At 39.4% G+C, this 20,890-nt stretch overlaps 1 protein-coding gene across 1 annotated transcript in view; it reads left to right on the top strand.

Moving 5' to 3' along the window:
- The window catches only part of LOC133556323 (transducin-like enhancer protein 4), a 256,100-nt gene that overhangs the window by 169,797 nt on the left and 65,413 nt on the right, over positions 1–20,890 (top strand). The window contains exon 10 of the mRNA XM_061906135.1: positions 9,897–9,959. Coding sequence (XP_061762119.1) covers positions 9,897–9,959 — 63 coding nt within the window. The remainder of the gene's footprint in view (positions 1–9,896; positions 9,960–20,890) is intronic.

Here is a 20,890-nt window from a genome sequence, read left to right as displayed (position 1 = left end):
AGAAAGAAAAGGAAATGGAATGGAAAACAATCAATGTAAACAAAATTCTTAAAAACACATCAAACGCTTTATAATAACCTCTTAAAATGAAGGTGCACGAAAAAGGTTTGGGTAAAAAATGCTTAATAAAATGTAACAAAATAGTAAAACCTCAGAAGAAATATATACTGCTGGTTTAGTGCCAATAAGTTACAGCTGTGCTCTAAAGGGTGGTGTGGTATTACCGGTGTTGGTGGGGACGAGCACCTTGTATCATTTATAGATGACATTGGTCTGACTATGGTGTGTTTGGGGAAAAAAAACAAAAACTGCCATACTGTGGAGTTGACTTTTCCTGTTTTATCCACAATTTCTTCATTTTTACTTTCTCATTCCATGCAAAGAATCAATCGCAACAAGATGGCACAACCAAACTTGATAGTTGATACTGTTACCTGATTGGTTCTTAGCGATCAGTGATCACTTCCTACGTTGCATGGTTACCAGAGAACAAGTGCCTTTGTTCATGCAACCAACCTTGCTTTGCAACTTCCGGTCTCTTCGGACGTTTTACCGGAAGCATTTTTTATTGATATAGATTACGTTTCTTATTGCGACATATATTAATATCGTTTTATTGCCCAGCCTTACTTAAACCTACAGTGGCCCGCAGGGTCAAAACTTACAAACGTGTCAAAAAACATTTCTAGGGGATCTGCACACCACACTACTCAATGACAGGGGGACCAGCCAAGACACCTTGTTCTGTGTGGATGTGGAGAGAGTTTGAATCAACCCCAATTCCCACCAATTGTGACTTTAGTATGAACGACAGACTAGTTATACTTTTTCCAATTTTCTTGTAATCAGACAAATTTTTACCTGACATGTTTCGACTGTCATCTGAAGAAGACTGCAGATGACAGTCGAAACATGTCATCTAATATACCGAAAATATTGTCTGATTACAAGAACATTTGAAAAAGTACAATCCAAGCCAAAAGTTTGGACACATCGTCTCAATCAATGTGTTTTCTTTATTTTCAAGACTATTTACATTGTAGATTGTCACTGACGGCATCAAAACTATTAATGAACATGTACTTAACAAAAAAATGTAACGTAATGATGTTTGCTGTGTAGTAACCTGACTTCTGCACAACACAACTGATGGTCCCAACTAGGGCTGGGCGATATATCTATATACGCGATATATCGCGGGTTAGTCTCTGTGCTATATAGAAAATGACTGTATCGTGATATTCAAGTATAAGTTCTCACGCGGTTGCTTTTAGCTGTGGGCATTACATAACAGGCTCTTCTCACTCTTTCCTGTCTCTCCTTTTCACAGACAAGTGCATATTTTTACATACATCACGTACTGTCACGTCATACGTCACATAAGTATACGCACTTGGCCAGCAGAGAGGTAGCAGCATGGGTAACGTTAGCTGTGATGCTAGCAGAGCCGTGCGAGTGGTAATACGAGAGAAAGAAGGTGCGAATGAAGGATGAATTAATTACCAAGAAAAACAGCAGGGAGTTCCATCGTCTGGCGATGGTTTGGCTTCAAGTGGGAATATGTCGAACAAACAACCGTAATTTGTCAAGTGTGGTGCTGAAGCGTTGCTCTAAAAAGTACCATCACTGCTAATATGCAGCATCATTTGAAAAGTCACCCGCTAGAGAATGAAGAGTGTTTGAAACTTCGCATGTCACGCCCACACCATCAAAAAGCAGAGGCAAACATTTCCAGATCAACACCGTATGAAAAAAAATAGTCAACAACAGAATTTAAAAACGTCCGTAGTAACCTAGCACATAGCGAGGGAGGAATACTATTTGATTCCCTATTATGCAGCTCATATTTATTTGACACTTAAAATGTCTCTGACAATATTGCACTTTCTGTTTTGTAAATGACATGAATGTTGTGCCACTGCTTAAGAGCTGTTTAATAAATACACTTTTGGTAAATTGACTTAGTTGTGATTTCCCTCTCTGCATGAAAGTTTAAAATGAGCATATATTAATGCAGTATGAAGAAGAATGTTTTAATGTAGACACATAAAATCATCATACTGCTGTTAATTAATGCATCAAGTGTTCATTCAAGGCCAAGGCAAAATATCGCGATATATATCGTGTATCGCGATATGGCCTAAACATATTGAGATATTTAAAAAAGGCCATACCGCAAAGCCCTAGTCCCAACCTAATTGATAAACCAAGAAATTCCACTAATCAACCCTGATAAGGCACACCTGTGAAGTGAAAACCATTTCAGGTGACTACCTCTTGAAGCTCATGGAGAGAATGCCAAGAGTGTGCAAAGCAGTAATCAGAGCAAAGAGTGGCTATTTTGAAGAAACTATAATATAAAACATGTTTTCAGTTATTTCACCTGTTTTTGTTAAGTACATAACTCCACGTGTTCATTCATAGTTTTGATGCCTTCAGTGACAATCTACAATGTAAATAGTCATGAAAATAAAGAAAACTCATTGAATGAGAAGGCGTGTTTAAACTTTTGGCCTGTAATGTATATGAAAGAGAAGACAATGAACCTTTTAGAGCAACTGAAAGACTTGTTGATGAAGACTAATACGTCTTCATTCGTACCAATCCAGAAGTCATGGCAGTGGTAGCAGTTTGTTTTAATGCATGCAGGTTCTTGTCTTCCACCTTCTTTTCTTGTTTGCATGCACGCTGCGTTGGAATTACACTTCTGGCACTTCCTTTGGGACGGTGGATCAGGCAATTTCCTGTTTGGAAAAAAAAACCAACAACAACAAAACACCTGGCGGGAGTGGGGGTGCTTTATGATCTTTAAAAGCTAACCCTCGGGTTCAGCAAAAACATCTGATGAATACAGACGAGCCTGGGGAGGTGTGCGCATGGAAGTGTGTGCACCGCTCTGCAGTAGAACTGGCATGTGTGTGTGTGTGTGTGTGTGTGTGTGTGTGTGTGTGTGTGTGTGTGTGTGTGTCCACTCTCATGGCCTGTGGCGGGTTATGTTAGCGCTGATACCAATACTTCACCTCTGTCAAGGTCCTAGACCAAATCAAGTAGTTTAAGGTGAGATTTGAGTCTCTCTGCATTTGGTTTGTGTTCAACTTGTGTTTACTTTTACTTTGATTATGTTTTGCCACACACTAAATTGGCCCTAGTGTTTGAATGTGAGTGTGAATGTTGTCTGTCTATCTGTGTTGGCGACTTGTCCAGGGTGTACCCCGCCTTCCGCCCGATTGTAGCTGAGATAGGCGCCAGCGCCCCCCCGCGACCCCAAAAGGGAATAAGCAGTAGAAAATGGATGGGATGGATGGATGTTTTGCCACTTCAATCGCAATCACACAGACGTTTTCAAGTCACATTTGTGATGCATTTTTCCACATAGTATTAGCCACAACATTAGGTACACCTGCACAGTCTATGAAGAGTCAATATAGATATAGATGGACACAATGAGGGACCACACATATACAGTACAATATCAATCAATCAAAGTTTACTTGTATAGCCCTAAATCACGAGTGTCTCAAAGGGCTGCACAAGCCACAACGACATCTTCGGCTCGGATCCCACATCAGGGTAAGAAAAAACTCAACCCAATGAGATGACAATGAGAAACCATGGAGGGTACCGCAGATTTGGGGAAAACCCCTCCAACCATTCAAAAAGCTAAATTGACTCAATAACTCCACAGTGATGTTTTAGTGAATTTACTGAGGAATTTGCGCAATACAAAAAGAATGCCATTATAAGTTAAACATTTTTACACAGACACTCATAAACATGTCAGCATATTAGCTCATTTTAATGACACTAGCTTGATTACATGACAATAGCACGTACAAATATGCATGAAAACACTCCTACAGGCATCATACATGGGACGGTTTAGTAAGTAATAATTGATTTTGTTGAGCACATTTAATAATATAAACAGCAAAGCCATGTTGAATGTCTTACGTAGTGACGTCATGTGCCTGCGTGCACTGAAATGGTATTGTGAGCATGCGCAGAATAAACGGTGCAGTAAGTTCCTCGACCAAAGAAAGAATGGCGGTTTGTTAATTTCCTCCTGTGAATATAATGTGCTAGCTAACCATATTGGTGACTGTCAAAACGTTAGACTGCTGCAGCAATGAGTAATGCTACAGTTTTAGTTATAGAGTAAAACTAACAAATCAGCTAAACAAATTCAATAATTTTAGGGTGACGTTTTGGTGAATTTACTGAAGAATTTGTGAAACTGAAATAGTATAACAAAAATGCCATTGTTAGCTAATAATACTAACAGACAGTTGAAAAAGTGTTAGCATTTTAGCTTATGCTAACAATGCTTGCTTCATTACATCACAGTAGCACATACAAATATCCACACAAACACTCCCACAGACATCAAATATTGGAAAGTTTAGTAAGTAAGAAGTATTTTAATTACATTGTAAAACTTCCAAACGTTGCTTGGAGTGATGAATGGAAAATCCATACGAGTAGGGAACGCTATGGACGATTAGAAGACAAAACGGCACTTTTACTTTCGGTTCAAAACTTTAAACAGCAGGAATTCACATTCACCCAGCAGTACGGGCAGAGGGTTAACCCGTGTAAAAGATGGCGCCATAGTACAAACAATAAAACACGATCAAAGTGTCTTTGCATGTATTTATTGAAAAATATTTGCATCATGAAGTAACATCCATAAAATAGCGGCACCATTTTATAACCCGCAAGATACAAAGCGTTGAAAATTTGGAATTTACAATTTATAATGTGGCTCACATGTTTTAACAAGTGCTAAAATACTGCACCCTCCACCATAGCATAACGCTGCAAAGTAGGAGGTTCCCTCCTCTTTTTCTCCGTATTGCTGTCAGTACCAAAAACCCTTTTGGTTTTTTCCCTGCTGTCCGAGTCACCACTGACAGGCTGTCGAGTGGAAGTTTTTTCTGTCATTTGACACACCGGGGTCTCCGCGGACAATATGACATGTGTTACTGATAGCCTCGTTCGGAGCGATGGGCCCCCTGGGGGGAGAGAGGACGAAGTAAGCACTCAATTCTGGACGTTGTCAAGCACACGCTGGTCATCCCGACCCTGGAGAGCTGGGTTCCTAACAGGTGCAACCTACGTCCCGAATCTGTCAAAGTGACCCTTGCTCACCACCTCAGAGGAAATGTGTCCCAAGGGGCCTGATTTTGCTACATAAAATAACGTTAACACTTTTAAATAAAAGTAAAATGTATCAATTAAAATGAGGTAAAAATTAAATTAAATATAAATTAAAATAAAGGTGCAAAAATAAGGAATATGTAAGAAAAGCTAAATAAAATGTTGCAAATTAGTGCAAAGTGTGGAAATGTAAAAATAAAGAAACCTGAAAATTAGCATTTTCTGCAGGTTTAAAGCAGGGGTCTCAAACTCAATTTACCTGGGGGCCACTGGATGCAGAAACTGGGTGAGGCTGGGCCGCAAGAAAAGATTTCTTAAAAAATCCAACATGCACTTTTTAATGAATTCCCCTTCTATGAATGGCTTTCCCGCCCTAGCAACATACTTGCCAATCCTCACGATTTTTCCGGGAGACTCTTGAACTTCAGTGCACCTCCCGACAATCTAACGGTGCAACCATTCTCCCAGATTTTTCCCAATTTTTACCCGGCCGACATTATTAAGGGCTGCCGTGACTGCACTGCACTGCCTTTAACGTCCTCTACAACAGTGGTTCTCAACCTTTTTTCAGTGATGTACCCTCTGTGAACATTTTTTTAATTAAAGTACCCCCTAATCAGAGCAATGCATTTTTGGTTGAAAAAAGGAGATAAAGAAGTAAAATACAGCACTATGTCACCAGTTTGTGATTTATTAAATTGTATAACAGTGCAAAATATTGCTCATTTGTAGTGGTCTTTCTTAAACTTTTTGGATAAAAAGATATAAAAATAACTAAAAAAAACTTGTTGAAAAATAAACAAGTGATTCAATTTTATATAAAGATTTCCACAGATAGAAGTAATCATCAACTTAAAGTGCCCTCTCTGGGGATTGTAATAGAGATCCATCTGGATTCATGAACTTAATTCTAAACATTTCTTCACACAAAAAGAAATCTTTAACATCAATATTTAAGGAACATGTCCACAAAAAGTCTAGCTGTCAACACTGAATGTAAGATTGTTGTATTATTTTTCCACAGTTTATGAACTTACATTCATACTTCATTGAAGTAATATTCAATAAACATATGTATAAGGGATTTATGAATTGCTGCTGTTTTTCAGAATGTTTTTAATAAATCTCATTTGTCCCTTAGCATACCTTCAAGTACCTCCAGGGGTCCTCGCACCCCCCTAAAGAAGACTACTGTTCCACTACATGTCATTGCGCACGCTTTTGAATCACTCAACCAATGTGCCAGCTCTGTAACATGTTGTGTGAGTCTTGTGCAGAACAACGTCAGTGGCTGCAAGACGTACTTGTTCAACAGCCATACACCTCACAATAAGGGTTTGCCGTAAAACAACTTTTAACACTGTTACAAATATGCGTCACACTGTGAACCCACACCAAACTAGAATGACAAACCCTTTTTGGGAGAATTTCTGCACCCTAACACAACTTAAACACAAGAGAACAAATACCCAGAACACCTTGCAGGGCTACAATATACAACACCTCAACTGACGCAAGTAGGGAGGGTGGGGGTGAGGGGGGTTGGTGGTAGCAGGGGTGTGTATATTGTAGCCCGGAAGAGTTAGGTCTGCATGGGATTCTGGCTAATTATTCTGGAGTGTTTATGTTGTGTTACAGTGCGGATGTTCTCCCGAAATGTGTTTGTAATTCTTGTTTGGTGTGGGTTCACAGTCTGGCACATATTTGTAACCGTGTTAAAAGTTTTTTTACGGCCACCCTTAGTGTGACGTGTTTAGCTGCTGATCAAATATATCTTGCAACATCACAAGTGTGTCTCACATGGCCAGATGCAACACACAACTGTGCTTGCACGCTGACAGTTCAGGATGTAGGGGGCGCTAAAAGCACTCCCTGAATTCTGTTGATATGGTAAAAATTGACAGGGGCTTTGACAGAATTGGTGGCCTGAAATTCAGGGGTCTCACACTTGTTGCTCCAAAACCTGTATGGACATATTCAGCGTAATGGTGCCTTCACAGATGTGTAAGTTACTCATGCCTTGGGCACTAATACACCCCCATACCATCACAGATGCTGTCTTTTGAACTTTGCGCCTATAACAATTCGGATGGTTATTTTCCTCTTTGTTCCGTAGGACACCACGTCCACAGTTTTCAAATATAATTTGAAATGTGGACTCGTCAGACCACGGAACACCTTTCCACTTTGCGTCAGTCCATCTTAGATGAGCTCGGGCCCAGCGAAGCCAGCGGCATTCCTGGGTGTTGTTGATGAATGGCTTTCGGTTTGCATAGTAGAGTTTTAACGTGCACTTACAAATGTAGCGACCAACTGTAGTTACTGACAGTGGTTTTATGAAGTGTTCTTGAGCCCATGTGGTGATATCCTTTACACACTGATGTCAGTTTCTGATGCAGTACCGCCTGAGGGATCAAAGGTCCGTAATATCATCGCTTAAGTGCAGTGATTTCTCCAGATTCCCTGAACCTTTTGATGATTTTACGGGCCGTAGATGATAAAATCCCTAAATTCCTTGCAATAGCTCGTTGAGAAATGTCGTTCTAAAACTGTTCGACAATTTGCTTACAAATTGGTGACCCTCACCCCATCCTTGTTTGTGAATTACTTAGCATTTCATGGAAGCTGCTTTTATACCCAATCATGGCACCCATCTGTTCCCAATTAGCCTGCACACCTGTGGGATGTTCCAAATAAGTGTTTGATGAGCATTCCTCAACTTTATCAGTATTTATTGCAACGTTTCCCAACTACTTTGTCACGTGTTGCTGGCATCAAATTCTAAAGTTAATTATTTATTAAAAAAAAAAATGTTTATCAGTTTGAACATCAAAAATGTTGTCTTTGTAGTGCATTCAACTGAATATGGGTTGAAAATGATTTGCAAATCATTGTATTCCGTTTATATTTACATCTAACACAATTTCCAAACTCATATGGAAACGGGGTTTGTAGAAAAAAAAAAAGAATATGACCCCTTTAATGCGCCTTATAATCCGGTGCGCCCTTTGTATGAAAACAGACCTGAATAGATCCGCTCATCGGCAGTGCGCCTTATAATCCGGTGCGCCCTATGGTCCGGAAAATACGGTATGTTTAAAAAAACTGCTTTGAAGAGAAAAATGGGTAGGATTAAATAATGTTTGCTTATTCCTACTCCTTTTCGAGCATGTTGGAAAGCGAAATGTTAAATATGTGATTTATCATGTTGAAACTGAGTTCATTATCGAATTAAACTTCAACCAATACCAATATCTTGATATCGTTGTATCGCCCAGCCCTAGTAAGAGTAAGTTTGTTTGTGTGAGAGATAGCGTGTGTGTCTTAATAAGAGTGTTTATTGTATGTCCATTTTTTGTTGATCAACAAACATTTCCATGAAGCAAGCAAATGTTCAAATCCTGTGTTAGTAATATTAAAACCTTGAAAATGAGCTACGGTACACTTGTTAGAAAATACATTACAGGCCAAAAGTTTGGACACACCTTCTCATGTCAACGCATTTTCGTTATTTTCATCACTGTAGATTGTAGATTGTCACTGAAGGCATCAAAACGATGACACCTGTGAAGTGAAAACCCTTTCAGGTGACTACCTCTTGAAGCTCATCGAGAGAATCCCAAGAGTGTGCAAAGCAATAATCAGAACAATGGGTGGCTATTTTTGAAAAACTAGAATAGAAAACGTTTTTTCAATTATTTCTGTTTTTTTTTTGTTAAGCACATAACTCCATATGTGTTCATTCACAGTTTTTGATGCCTTCAGTGGCAATCTACAATGTAAATAGTAAAAAAAATAAAAAAAAACACATTAAATGAGACGGTGTGTCCAAACTTTTGGCCTGTATTATGTATTTAATTGTATGTGCGATTATTACAATTAAATCAAGTGAACGACAAACAAAATTCCATTAATCACTGTGACGGACTTCCTGCCGTCCTAGTGTGGGTTGCGGGGACACCTGACACATGACGCATCATAGCAGTTTTGACCTTGATTTATTATTTCAATAAATCTTTTGTCAGCTGGCCCTATGGTCGCGTCACTTTTCAGTGCGCTCTTCCGGCCTGTATGCTGCCGCTGTACGCCTTTCGGCGTCCGGGGCTTGCGTCCAGGCGTCATCGCTCCCTAGGTGTGGGTCGTCACATTCTTTGTCTGCTGGCCGTTGTTTCCTCCTCCGTGCTGCTCTCTCGCTCGTTCCTCCCTCACCCTTTTTGTACTCTAGCAGCAGATAGACAGATTGTGAGCAGGTGTGTAATATACGCACCTGGCTCAGATTGCCGCTGCAGCGTCGTTCCGCGTGTGTCACGCCTCTCCTCGCCGCCGCATGCCCCGCCTCCTGGCCTCCAGGTGGGCCGGCGCTGCTGCTTTCCGCCCGTTGTCGGCCCGTCGGCTGTGTCTCTCCACAATCGCGAATAAATATTTAGACATTTTGACGATAATAATTAAAACATACTTTTAGTATTTCTATGTGTTTTTGCCAATGTTATCCTTACACTGACTGATAAGTTTTCTTGGGGGAAAAAATCCTTCTGCCCTCACTTTTAGCACCAACCTTTCTACAACACAGTATAGATCACATCCGATTGCACACCAACATGCCATACTGATATTTATCACCATTTATGACACGCTTTACTTCGCCCAATTGCCAAGACGGGAGTTTTAGCGGGATGTGCAGCAAATGTGGTCGCCCTGTCAGTCGCTTGTGTTTACGTGCCCACTTCTCTGTCTTCCAGGCGGAGATTGTCAAGCGGCTGAACGCAATCTGCGCCCAAGTCATCCCCTTCCTCTCTCAAGAGGTGAGAAAGAAATGCCTGTCGCTCTGAGTTAAGGAGGAGGTGGGTGAAAGTGTAACGAGGGAGGAAAGAACGAATGTGGCGCCAGGTGGATGGCAAGGCAGGTAGCATGGTCGCTTATGTACAGACCCACACATTCTTGTTTTTGTTACCTTCTTGAGACCTCAGAAAAATGCCTACCTCTTTAGGACCAACCTTTTCTAGATATTTAAAGATTTGTATTTACAACAATAATAATATACACATACTATGCAAATATAAAAAAGGTAAAGCTTTTAGTAATTTTTTTTCAGTTATTTACTTCAAGTTATTACAGTATGTCTCTATATACATCCATCCATCCATCCATTTTCTACCACTTATTCCCCTTTGGGGGCTTCACGGTGGCAGAGGGGTTAGTGCGTCTGCCTCACAATTCGAAAGTCCTGCAGTCCTGGGTTCAATCCCAGGACTGCAGGACTCTTTCTGTGTGGAGTTTGCATGTTCTCCCCATGACTGCTTGGGTTCCCTCCGGGTACTCCGGCTTCCTCCCACCTCCAAAGACATGCACCTGGGGATAGGTTGATTGGCAACACTAAATTGGCCCTAGTGTGTGAATGTGAGTGTGAATGTTGTCTGTCTATCTCTGATGGCCCTGCGATAAGGTGGCGACTTGTCCAGGGTGTACGCCGCCTTCCGCCCGATTGTAGCTGAGCGTCCCCCGAGACCCCAAAAGGGAATAAGCGGTAGAAAATGGATGGATGAATATTCCCCTGAGGACCACCCTTTCTATATACATAAAGATTTTTATTTCCATCCATCCATCCATTTTCTACCGCTTATTCCCTTTTTATTTACAACATTAATAATGTATACATACTATGCAAATATAAAAAAGGTAAGCTTTTATTTAATTATCTTAGATGCAATGGTTTTCCGTATTGGGACCATGATTTCGGTCCTAACTTTTTCACCAGTCCTCATGTGGAAGGTCCTTTTCCGTGTCGATGTCTCAAGAGGGGTAGAAATACAAGAACACACACACACAGAAACGGATTATCCTTGGTTTATCCCCCCTTCTCAGGATAGGCAGATATACTGTGAACCTATTAAATGTCTCCCACCAACATATGCAGGAGAAAGTGTGATTGGTGCTGTAAACGTGGACTGTGTTTTAATATTATGTTCACTGAAGAATGCTTTTTGTGTATGTGTGTGTTTAGCAGATAAATCCCTCCAATGGAGGAGTTGAAAGTGCTTGTGTATGTGTGTGTGTGTGTGTGTGTGTGTGTGTGTGTGTGTGTGTGTGTGTGTGTGTGTGTGTGTTTGTGTGTTTGCGGAGGGGTGGGAATAGCAGAAAAGAGCGAGTGTGTACTCCAGGACTCTCTTCCTGATTAGCCCTGGATTAGGAGGGTTTAGGGCGGATTAGAAATAATGGCATTAGACAGCGGTGCCACTGCTGCTTGCCGCACGGCCCTGAGGCCCGCAGAGGATGGAGGCAGCGAGAGGAAAAAAAAGGCTTTTAGCTGTTTTGTTTTAATTCACAGCCATGCTTGAATGTGAAATGTAACACAATCACACTAGCACCGCTCTGTGTAAGGAGTTTCTTTTGTTTTACATATGGCGTTTTATGATATTGTTCTTTCATGCTGCTTGGAAAGTTGCTTCTTTTTTTCCCCCCAAAATATGTATATTTTTATATATCTTAGCTTCTTTTATCGTGACATAGTTTTATTGTGCCCGGACACTCACTGGCTGCAACCGTAGGTACATCTGTACAATGTAATGAGAACTAACACAAGCACATTCTGCCTATACAATGATTATAAATCGTAGTTTGGATGTTTGTTCTGAATTATGGTTGTACGGTATACCGGTATTAGTATAGTATCTCGGTACTAATGAATCAAAAACGGTAATATACTCTGTTTGAAAAGTATCGGTTCTCCTTTTTTTTTTTTGGCATGACGGCGCATCGTCAGGTCATGACATTGCTGGTTTTACGAGTACAGAAGCATATTCGGCAATACAAGCAGACACAGTGTGTAGACAGAAAAGAACGGACGCATTTTGGCCTAAAAACTGAAGATAAAGGTGAGGATACACTGAAAACGCTGAAAAGCACAGGAAGAGGTGCTTTAAAGGGGAACATTATCACCAGACCTATGTAAGCGTCAATATATACCTTGATGGTGCAGAAAAAAGACCATCTATTTTTTTAACCGATTTCCGAACTCTAAATGGGTGAATTTTGGCGAATTAAACGCCTTTCTGTTTAATGCGCTGGAGGCGATGACGTCGGAATGTGACGCCGCCGAGGTAACACACCCGCCATTTTCATTTTCAACACATTACAAACACCGGGTCACAGCTCTGTAATTTTCCGTTTTTTTGACTATTTTTTGGAACCTTGTGTTGTCGGAGTGTGTAACAACACTAACAGGGAGGGATTCAAGTTGCACCACTGGCCCGAAGATGCGAAAGTGGCAAGAAATCTGCCGCCAGACCCCCATTGAATGTGCCGGAGTGTCTCCACATTTTACCGGCGATGCTAAGGCAGACATGGCACAGAGATGTATGGATAACCTGCAGATGCATTTGCAACGATAGTCATCGAAATCACAAAGGTGAGTTTTATTGATGTTGACTGCCAGCCAATCGATGCTAACATGCTACGCTAATCGATGCTAACATGCTATTTACCGGCGGTGCTAAAGCAGACATGGTACAGAGATGTATGGATAACCTGTAGATGCATTTGCAACTATATTACGTTTCCTTCCACCCACATTTAATGGGAAAAAAACACTTACCAATCGACGGATTTAAGTTGCTCTCGTGTCAAAAGATGCGAAAGTCCTGATCGTTTGATCCGCACATTTTACCGGCGATGCTAACGCAGCTATTCGGCCATGCTATGACTATGGATTCGCTCAATAGCTTCAGTTTTTTCTTCAATACTTTCATACTCCAACCATCTGTTTCAATACATGCATAATCTGTTGAATCGCTTAAATCGCTGTAATCCGAGTCTGAATCCGAGCTAATATCACTATATCTTGCTGTGGTATTCCCATTGTTTGTTTACATTGGCAGCACTGTATGACGTCAAAGGGAAATGGCCAGTGTCTTCGCAGAGAGCAAAAATAAGGCACTTTAAAGCTTTATTTAGGGATATTCCGAGACCGGTAAAATTTTGAAAAAAACTTCAAAAAATACAACAAGCTACTGGGAACTGATTTTGATTGTTTTTAACCCTTTTGAAATTGTGATAATGTTCCCCTTTAAGACATGGCTAGCTAGCTAGCAGCTAACATCCATCCGCAGTCTGCAGTGTTTTAGCTCCTTCTAAATCACTAATCCTGGCCTCCATGTAAGTTTCTCACAAGTATCATCCCAGCAGACGAGGAATAGCTAAACATGCTTCACTACACACCCTAGAAGGATGCAATAGCTCACTGGTAACAGCAATCTAGCACCTCTGAATGTAACAAATGCCATGGGTTGTAAAGATAAGTTCCATAGCGTATCTAGTCGATACTAGTATGAATACATAAATATTTTTTATAGTTTCAAAATCTTTTTTTCTTTTTTAAAAAGTCATATTATGTTTAGAAACTCAGGAAATACGTCCTTGGGGACATGAAGACTTTTAATATGACCAATGTATGATCCTGTACTACTTAATATCGGATTGATACCTAAATGTGTTGTATTATCCAAAACTAATGTAAAGTATCAAACAACAGAAGACTAAGTGATTATTACATTTAACAGAAGTGTAGATAGAACACGTTGAGTCAGAAAATAACCAGATATTAACAGTACATGAACAAGTGGATTAATAATTCATTTTTACAGTTTGTCCCTCATAATTTTGACAATAATAGAATGATAAATGACACAATATGTTACTGCATACGTCAGCAGACAAATTAGGATCCTTTGTTTGTTTACATACTACTGAAAGACTAGTTGGGTTATACTTGAGGGTTATACTTGTATAGCGCTTTTCTACCTTTTTTTTAAGGAACTCAAAGCACTTTGACACTATTTCCACATTTACCTATTCACACACACATTGACACACTGATGGCGCGATCATTCTAAGTTGTCTAATATGTTCACTATTTTATTTTAGGACAAATTGTTCTTTGATTGCAATAATAAACATTTGTTTAATGTACCATATTTTTTTTGTCAAAATAAAGCCAATAATGCCATTTTTTGTGGTCCCCTTTATTTAGAAAAGTACCGAAAAGTATTAAAAAGTATCTAAATGCATTTTGGTACCGGTAAAATATTGGTATCAGGACAACCCTGTTCTGAATATATCCTACTGGGGCATACGTTATGTTCGGGGGTAGGTACCAGTTTTTCCGTACTTCCACAGGCACTGATCGAAGTCCGTCGTTACTACCGATTTACATAAAATCAAACTTTCGATATCTTTGTTGAACATGACTTCACATCTGGTTGTAGGTTAAACACTGGCTCAAGGAAACAATTCCTCAAGCAGTTCTTAGGGCGTAAGTAATGTTGCAATTTTCAAAGCATCCATTTTCTACCGCCTATTCCCTTTGGGGTCGCGGGGGGCCCATCCCAGCTACAATCAGGTGGAAGGCGGTGTACACCCTGGACAAGTCGCCACCTCATCGCAGGGCCAACACAGATAGACAGACAACATTCACACTCACATTCACACACTAGGGCCAATTTAGTGTTGCCAATCAACCTATCCCCAGGTGCATGTCTTTGGAAGTGGGAGGAAACCGGAGTACCCGGAGGGAACCCACGCATTTACGGGGAGGACATGCAAACTCCACACAGAGAGATCCCGAGCCCGGGATTGAACCCAGGACTACTCAGGACCTTCGTATTGTGAGGCAGACGCACTAACCCCTCTGCCACAGTGAAGCCCCAAAGCAAGTATTTTTGATAGAAAATGTTTGAATAAAAGTAAGGTCCCACTCTTCTAAAAAGCACTTGCTTGATGTTAATTTATATTACATTTGCCATAGACAGGCTACTATTAGCACTGACAATTTTACATGGCGATCTTAACACCTCCAAATTTGGTAATGAAAACTAATATGAATGTTACAATCAAACAGCTGGCGTGTCATAAGCACAATACTTACAGTATAAACACTTGCAGGGCACAACATAACACATTCAGCTTCCTAGAAAAGATACTTCCTATTTAGACAACGTACAATAGATATCTTTTACAGTACTGCGATCTAAAGTCTTGGAAGTGCAACTGCACTGCAAATGAGAAACAAATGTAATCAGAAACAAGATATAGCAACTGCACAGCACAGTTTTCATAATCAGTTCACTTTTAAATGTTACTTAAAAAAGAAACTTTAATTATCAAACAATTAAAATGTATTAACACACTCTAAAGTATCAAAAATTGGTAACGTTGTGTATCGATTCCCAGGTACCGTATCAATTCAAACGTGAACGGTACCCATTCCTAGTTGTGTCATTGTGTCGTATTCATGCATCCAACACATATTATCAGTTTCATTTCAATCACAAAAAAAAACACAAAAAATTTGACATTTTGTGTGTTGGTAGTCGGAACAATTTTAACAACTCTCGATTTAATTAGATTCTGATTCCTTGGTTGACAGTTCATTTCGGAATAATTTTGATTATTGATTCAAACAAATTCAAGTTACAAAATGTCCTCATGGCTGCTGATGTTAATACATGACGTAAACGCGCCTAAAAGCGTATACGTCATGTATTAGCATTAATGTATTCGCCCAATCCATTTTCTGCAGATGGACGAAAAAAACGTCTTTTTAAAAATTGATTCTTGACATTTTTTAACCGATTCAAAATCCAGCGGTGTACCGTCAGGGCCAGCAAGGCCTTCTTTGCTGGCTTAACATAACCAGAAATCATGATCATAATTAAAAATAGAAACATTGTTTTATTTACTTTCCCTAAATATCTAGAAGTATTCATATTCTCTTCTTTCCAGTGCTGTTGTTTTTAGGTCAGAGATTGTATCCAATCAGAATTGACCTAGCTTATGTTGCCATGCTGTACAAAATCTGCCCGGAACCTTCAGAATCAACAATGCGGGCGTCCGTGCACTGTAGGTCAACGGGCACATACAGTAGATAGATAATTGCGATAGCCAATCAGATCACAAGTTGTTGTCAGTAAGGCCTTCCAGCTGGCCTTACGTTAAACGTGACATTTACGCGTCCTGTGATTGGATACTCACCGGAACTGTTAGCGGATGAATTACAAATCACAGACAGTTACGAACGCCAATCAGATCACAAGTTGTTGACAGTAGCCTATCTAGGTAACCTGATGTTAACAAAACTGTGATTGGATACTCACTTGTTATTTCAAAGTGAGTATCCATTCACAAGTTTCAATTTAGCAACTACATCTTTAGAGACGATGTCGGCCAACCCCGTAAGCTAGCTCAACTGTTCTGGCGATGAAATGGGGAAATGCCCACCATTTCCCACTTGAATCAACCGACTACAAGCAGTACTACTGGCTTATACGGCATCGAACGGGTGCTACAAATTGTGAGTTCAAATATTGTATTCTTTATTTTTTCACGTTTAATATGTTTTTAGCAATTTTAATTTTGACCGTATCACATACGATATGTTTTAATTGTTGATGCGGGTTTGTTGATTTTCCGATGCGCCAGATTACACTGTTGAGGGGATTCAATGCGCAGTAGTGCGTAAATTAGTTTTTGAAAAGTATTTTTCCAGCAATGGTCATGTGGTGGCATAAATGATGGTATTTTGAGAGGTAATCATTGAAGTCGGACATCACTGAAGGCCAAGGTAGGAAACGCACGGCCCGCCACTGTCAAAATTATAATATATAAAAATGGCAACTCAAAATGTGAAGTTTTTCCTGCAATCCTGGTATTATTGTTAAACTGTGGTAAAACTCCTAATGGCTAGTATTACTGTTTTAAATTAAAATTACCATAAAACCGTTACAGATAAACCCAATTCAATAAACAAGGCACGCTAGCGCTAATGCAGGGGTAGGGAACCTATGGCTCTAGAGCCGGATTTGGCTCTTTTGATGACTGCATCTGGCTCTTAGATAAATCTTAGCTGACATTACTTAACATGATAAGTAATGAATAATTCCGCTGGTAATCACAGTGTTAAAAATAACGTTCAAAATATAAAACATTCTCATGCATTTTAATCCATCCATCCGTTTTCTACCGCACCTGTTCAACAGGTATTTTATTAATTATTGGTTTGCTTAAAAATAACAATGTTATTAAAAGATGCAAGACTTAATATACTCTAAAAATGTTGGTCTTAGTTATAAATGTACGTATTTAGTTGTATTCAGTGTTAAAAAAAATATTATATGGCTCTCATGGAAATACTTTTTAAAATATTTGGCTTTCATGACTCTCTCAGCCAAAAAGGTTCCCGACCCCTGCGCTAATGGCTTCTTAGCTTTAATGCTAGCATGAATACAAGAGACATTAATATATTTTCCAATTAAGAAACATCATACCTCAACCTAAACTTGCATAAACACATAATTGTCTGAGCAACTAAGATATTCAAATGTGAACATCAAACCTACAGACTTACAACAGAGTGATAGACCCATAGTATACACGGAGGAATATTATATTACCGGAATTAAACACTTGTGATGTCACAAACCAGACATGCAGCAATCGTTTTGCCTTTGTCATTAAAAAACAAGATAAAACCTTTACAAATTAATGGAAGAAGATAACAGAGGGACAAGCGGTAGAAAATGGATGGATGGATAAGCATAAAGCATTTAAACATGTCTACAATAATAATTAAGCTCTTTTGAAGTAAGAACAATATTTCATGTTTTGTTTGCACAGGAAAGTATATTTTATTTTTTCATAAATACAAGTTGGTTGAAATAGTTTTAGTGTGTGTGTATATCATTTTTGAGCTTATTCAAAAATGGGACAAAAATATTTATTTCCTTATGATGGAATTATACACATGATTTTGCCATGACAGTGTCATATCATAAAGGAAGATGCCCAGTGGTGTGCATTGTGTTTGTCTACAACCATGCATCTATAGAATAGTGGGGAGGGGTGGTTAATTCTAAAGTAGCTGCAGTTTACAATGGTATTTCCCCTTCTCATGTAGCTAAATAACACACATAATGAAAACACATAATAGTCCATTTCAAGCACTAGAATGTCCATACAGTTAAAGGAACACATTTCTGGCAGTATCAATAGTAAACATTATGTTTTTTCTGTATAGATTTTAACAGAACAATCTTTATATTACAACAGAGCAGTTATTTGTTGTCCATGGGGTACAATTTGTAATAATGATTTTCATCACATGTAATGTTTTGCACAGGTAGACTAGGCGTTGCAGCTACACACATCTTTGTTTCCCACCTGATAACCGCTTTCATCTCTGGCCTACTTTTAAATCTTCCACTCTCCATCTGGATCTTCCCTTCTCTCTCTTTGTACCCTCAGTCGGACTTTGTAGATTTTGCTTCATCTTTGTTTATGTCTCTGTCTGGCTTTCTTCACGTTCAAGAGTTTTTTTGTTGTTGTTGCTAGTTTCTTTCTCCCATAGCAAAAAGCTTCATTGATGGACGTAGTTGCTTGCTTTTGGGACTCTTTTTACTTGATGTGAAGTGAAGTGAATTATATTTATATAGCGCTTTTCTCAAGTGACTCAAAGCACTTTACATAGTGACACCCAATATCTAAGTTACATTTAAACCAGTGTGGGTGGCACTGGGAGCAGGTGGGTAAAGTGTCTTGCCCAAGGACACAACGGCAGTAACTAGGATGGCACAAGCGGGAATTGAACCTGCAACCCTCAAGTTGCTGGCACGGCCACTCTACCAACCGAGCTATGCCACCCATGTGAACTGGACCAAAATCCTCTTGCTCGGTTAGTTGTAGAAAATGCTGAATACGTGGTGATGGGTTGCGTTTACATTTAAACCAATAGTACCAAATCGTTACTTTAAAAATGGCGCTTAAAATGGTGCCCCATCCGGTACTTAAAACTTTGTAAACATATATAAAATTTGGTTAAAAAAAATACATATTTTCATTGAATTGTGTGACATTCAAGTTGAACAGGCTGGTAATGTAAATATTAAACTTCAGTTTTGTAAATTAAATGACTAAAATAAAATTCACAACACATTTTCATAACTACCGGGTTCCAGTCCAAATAGGATTTCATGGGATTACTATTTTCCATTACCGTAATTTCCAGACTATAGAGCACACCGGTATATAAGCCGCACCCACTAAATGCCAGAAGAAAAAAATATTTATTCCATATATTAACCGCAGATATAAAAATTGTGAAATTAGTTATTTACACAGAAAGATTTTGTAAATGTTTATTTACATATCTTTAAAGGCCTACTGAAATGAGATTTTCTTATTCAAACGGGAATAGCAGATCCATTCTATGTGTCATACTTGATCATTTCGCGATATTGCCATATTTTTTCGCTGAAAGGATTTAGTAGAGAACATCCACCATAAAGTTCGCAACTTTTGGTCGCTAATAGAAATGCCCTGCCTTTACCGGAAGTATGTGCGCGTGACGTCACGAGTTGCAGGGCTCCACACGTATTCACATTGTTTATAATGTGCAGCAGTAAGAGCTATTCGGACTGAGAAAACAACAATTTCCCCATTAATTTGAGCGAGGATGAAAGATTCGTGTTTGAGGATATTGATAGCGAAGGACTAGAAAAAAAAAAAATCAAGTTAAAAAAAAAAAAGGCAATTGCATTGGGACGGATTCAGATGTTTTTAGACACATTTACTAGGATAATTCTGGGAAATCCCTTATCTTTCTATTGTGTTGCTAGTGTTTTAGTGAGTTTAATATTACCTGATAGTCGGAGAGGTGTGTCCACGGGTATCTTGAGGCCAGTGTCTGAGGGAAGTCGACGGCAGCTGTATGGACGGCGCAAACTCAGCTGATCTCCGGTAAGAGGCGACTTTTTACCACAATTTTCTCACCAAAAACTGCTGGTTGACATTTGGTCGGGATCCATGTTCGCTTGACCGCTCTGATCCATAGTAAAGTTTCACCTCCGTAAATTTTAAACAAGGAATCACCGTGGGTTTGTGTGGCTAAAGGCTAAAGCTTCCCAACTCCATCTTTCTACTTTGACTTCTCCAATATTAATTGAACAAATTGCAAAAGATTCAGCAACACAGATGTTCAAAATACTGTGTAATTATGCGGTTAAAGCAGATTACTTTTAGCCGCGAGTCGTGCAGCACTAATATTTCCTTACAGTCCGTGACGTCACGCGCATGCGTCATCATTCCGTGACGTGTTCAAGAATAAACTCCGCGGGAAATTTAAAATTGCAATTTAGTAAACTAAACCAGCCGTATTGGCATGTGTTGCAATATTAATATTTCATCATTGATATATAAACTATCAGACTGCGTGGTCGGAAGTAGTGGGTTTCAGTAGGCCTTTAATTGTTTCCAAATGGTGCCTGTAACACGGCAGTAAAACATCTGATCAAACAAAACTGAAGTAAACTGTTAGGAACTGATTGAGTGGATCCTAAGGATGCAGAGATGTTTTGTCAGTAGAGAAAAGTTCTTCCTATATTTTGGCGGAAAGTGGACGTAGCAAAAACAAAAGGCGATGGTGGAAGTACAAAAACACACCATGAAATCACTACTAGGATAAATTACCAAAACTAAACAAAAAACGCTAGACATGGCTAGGGATATTACTGACTGAATAAATGTAAAACAGAGGAGCAAAGTACTAAATAAAAACGCTAGACGAGTCTAGGAAAAATACTTCATGAAAAGAGTGAAACAGATAAACAGAATGTAAACTAAAGGCGCTAGACACGGCTAGGTATGCAGGCAAACCTGTGAGATGCACAAGCCAAACTTGAAAGTTTGC

Source organism: Nerophis ophidion, linkage group LG07 (assembly GCF_033978795.1).
Source record: "Nerophis ophidion isolate RoL-2023_Sa linkage group LG07, RoL_Noph_v1.0, whole genome shotgun sequence".
NCBI classification, from domain to species: domain Eukaryota; kingdom Metazoa; phylum Chordata; class Actinopteri; order Syngnathiformes; family Syngnathidae; genus Nerophis; species Nerophis ophidion.
The sequence above is the reverse complement of the archived record's forward strand: the minus strand, read 5'-3'. Positions and strand labels throughout refer to the sequence as shown.